Genomic DNA, 3,442 nt, shown 5'->3' on the forward strand with positions numbered 1-3,442 from the left:
TAATGTTTTATGCTTTATTCTTAATTGTTTACTGTATGTTCGTGTTGTTACTTGCGAGTGGAGCACCAAGGCACATTCCTTGTATGTGCACATACTTGGCCAATAAACTTATTCATTCATCTTGTTACTCAGCACAGTTACATTATTCACATGTTAGTCCAATTGCTCAATCGTATTCCAGTTGGAAACATTGACTCTACGGATAAAGAGAATTGTTTCACTGCCTGGTAGTTGCAATTCTCTTCTATAATTATCCCTGTGTAAAGTTGGAGCAGTCTCCTTTACCAACATGGTGGTGCAGTCACGTCAACGGGCCCCGGAGCCCTCAGCAAGATGGCGCCGGCACGCTCCCTCATCAAAATGGCCCCGAACGAAAGCCGACCTTCCCTCAGCAAGATGGCGGACCTTCACCAAGATGGCGGACATTCTTGCCCAACGCACCCTTACCAAGATGGCGGACATCCATGCCCAACGCACCCTCATCAAGATGGCGGACATCCTTGCCCAACGCGCCCTCACCAAGATGGCGGACATCCTCGCCCAACGCGCCCTCAGCAAGATGGCGGACATCCTTGCCCAACGCACGCTCACCAAGATGGCGGTGGTGGCCTTGTTTTTTTGTATTTAAAGAAGACTCTTTGTTTTTGAAATGCCTTCACCCAGAGCAACGAAGGAAAGAGATTAAAAAAGGGAAAGGTGGGGTTTTTTTTCCCTGTCAGCGGGAACGTGTTCATTTTCGGACTGCAACCCCCGGACCGGTCACTGTTTCGGTCACGGGGTGTGTTGGGACTACATCCCCCATGGTGTTGAGCGGTCACTGTTTCCGGTCACGGGGTGTGTTGGGACTACATCCCACAGGGTGCTGCGCGGGCCGGTTTCCGGTCACAGTGTCCGGTCACGGGGGTGTGGGGACTACATCCCCCAGGGTACTACGCGGTCACTGTTTCCGGTCACGGGATTTTAGGGACTACATCCCCCAGGGTGCTGCGCAGCCACGGTTTCCGGTCACGTGGTGTGTTTGAAAGGACTACATCCCCCAGGGTGCTGCGCGGGCTCGTTTCCGGTGCCAGGCTTCCGGCAGGGAGGGAAGATGCTGCGACCCAAGGCTCTGACCCAGGTCCTGAGTCAGGCCAACACCGCGGGCGTCCAGAGCACCCTGTGAGTGGGGGGTGGGGGGGAGAGCACCCTGTGGGTGGGGGGGGAGAGCACCCTGTGGGTGGGAGAGCACCTGTGGGTGGGGGGGAGAGCACCCTGTGGGTGGGAGAGCACCCTGTGGGTGGGGGGGGGAGAGCACCCTGTGAGTGGGAGAGCACCCTGTGGGTGGGGGGGAGAGCACCCTGTGGGTGGGAGAGCACCCTGTGGGTGGGGGGGGAGAGCACCCTGTGGGTGGGGGGGTGGGGGGGAGAGCACCCTGTGGGTGGGGGGGAGAGCACCCTGTGGGTGGGGGGTGGGGGGGAGAGCACCCTGTGGGGGGAGAGCACCCTGTGGGTGGGAGAGCACCCTGTGAGTGGGGGGGGAGAGCACCCTGTGGGTGGGGGGGGAGAGCACCCTGTGGGTGGGGGGGGGAGAGCACCCTGTGGGTGGGAGAGCACCCTGTGGGTGGGAGAGCACCCTGTGGGTGGGGGGGGAGAGCACCCTGTGGGTGGAGAGCACCCTGTGGGTGGGGGGGGAGAGCACCCTGTGGGTGGGAGAGCACCCTGTGGGTGGGGGGGAGAGCACCCTGTGAGTGGGAGAGCACCCTGTGGGTGGGGGGTGGGGGGGAGAGCACCCTGTGGGTGGGGGGGGGAGAGCACCCTGTGGGTGGGGGGTGGGGGGGAGAGCACCCTGTGGGTGGGGGGGAGAGCACCCTGTGAGTGGGAGAGCACCCTGTGGGTGGGGGGGGAGAGCACCCTGTGGGTGGGAGAGCACCCTGTGGGTGGGGGGGAGAGCACCCTGTGAGTGGGGGGTGGGGGGGAGAGCACCCTGTGGGTGGGGGGTGGGGGGGAGAGCACCCTGTGGGTGGGGGGGAGAGCACCCTGTGGGTGGGGGGGAGAGCACCCTGTGGGTGGGGGGTGGGGGGGAGAGCACCCTGTGGGTCGGGGGAGAGCACCCTGTGGGTGGGGGGTGGGGGGGAGAGCACCCTGTGGGTGGGATGTGGGGAGAGCACCCTGTGGGTGGGGGGTGGGGGAGGAGAGCACCCTGTGGGTGGGGGGGGGAGAGCACCCCGTGGGTCGGGGGGAGAGCACCTGTGGGTGGGGGGGGAGAGCACCCTGTGGGTGGGGGGTGGGGGAGGAGAGCACCCTGTGGGTGGGGGGGAGAGCACCCTGTGGGTCGGGGGGAGAGCACCCTGTGGGTGGGGGGGGAGAGCACCCTGTGGGTGGGGGTGGGGAGAGATAGGGAGGGGGGAGAGCACCCTGTGGGTGGGGGGGTGGGGAGAGCACCCTGTGGGTGGGGGCAGGGGGAGAGCACCCTGTGGGTGGGGGAGAGCACCCTGTGGGTGGGGGGTGGGGAGAGCACCCTGTGGGTGGGGGTGGGGAGAGATAGGGAGGGGGGAGAGCACCCTGTGGGTGGGGGGGTGGGGAGAGCACCCTGTGGGTGGGGGGCAGGGGGAGAGCACCCTGTGGGTGGGGGAGAGCACCCTGTGGGTGGGGGGTGGGGAGAGCACCCTGTGGGTGGGGGAGAGCACCCTGTGGGTGGGGGGTGGGGAGAGCACCCTGTGGGTGGGGGAGAGCACCCTGTGGTGGGGGGGGGGGGAGAGCACCCTGTGGGTCGGGGGAGAGCACCCTGTGGGTGGGATGTGGGGAGAGCACCCTGTGGGTGGGATGTGGGGAGAGCACCCTGTGGGTGGGGGGGGGGAGAGCACCCTGTGGGTGGGGGGTGGGGGAGGAGAGCACCCTGTGGGTGGGGGGAGAGCACCCTGTGGGTCGGGGGGAGAGCACCCTGTGGGTGGGGGGTGGGGGGAGCACCCTGTGGGTGGGGGTGGGGAGAGATAGGGAGGGGGGAGAGCACCCTGTGGGGTGGGGGGTGGGGAGAGCACCCTGTGGGTGGGGGGCAGGGGGAGAGCACCCTGTGGGTGGGGGGAGAGCACCCTGTGGGTGGGGGGTGGGGGAGAGCACCCTGTGGGTGGGGGAGAGCACCCTGTGAGTGGGGGGTGGGGAGAGCACCCTGTGGGTGGGATGGGGGGGAGGGGGAGAGGAATGGAGAAGCACCCTGTGAGGGGTGGGGGGAGAGATAGGAAGGAGAGAGGGTGAGTGTGGGGGGGGGGAGTGGACCCTGCGAGTAGTGAAGGGTGAGACAGGGGTGAAGGGGGGGGGGGTGAAGGGGGGGGGGGGGGTGAGGAGAGGGAGAGTTGGACGGGCAGGATGCTGTACGTGAGGGGAAGGAGAGGGAGGGGTAGAGGTTGGGGGGGGTGGGAGAGGGAAAGGGGGAGAGGGAGGGGGGAGAGAGTGGGAGAGGGAGGAGT

At 66.1% G+C, this 3,442-nt stretch overlaps 1 protein-coding gene across 2 annotated transcripts in view; it reads left to right on the forward strand.

The window, feature by feature from the left end:
* The first annotated feature begins 1,051 nt into the window (after positions 1-1,051).
* Positions 1,052-3,442, forward strand: part of lamtor2 (late endosomal/lysosomal adaptor, MAPK and MTOR activator 2) — a 10,234-nt gene continuing 7,843 nt past the window's right edge. For both annotated transcript variants that reach the window (XM_078431859.1, XM_078431860.1), the window contains exon 1: positions 1,052-1,158. In XM_078431859.1, coding sequence (XP_078287985.1) covers positions 1,091-1,158 — 68 coding nt within the window. In that variant the 5' untranslated portion in view covers positions 1,052-1,090. The remainder of the gene's footprint in view (positions 1,159-3,442) is intronic.

This window comes from Rhinoraja longicauda, chromosome 44, assembly GCF_053455715.1.
Source record: "Rhinoraja longicauda isolate Sanriku21f chromosome 44, sRhiLon1.1, whole genome shotgun sequence".
NCBI lineage: Eukaryota > Metazoa > Chordata > Chondrichthyes > Rajiformes > Arhynchobatidae > Rhinoraja > Rhinoraja longicauda.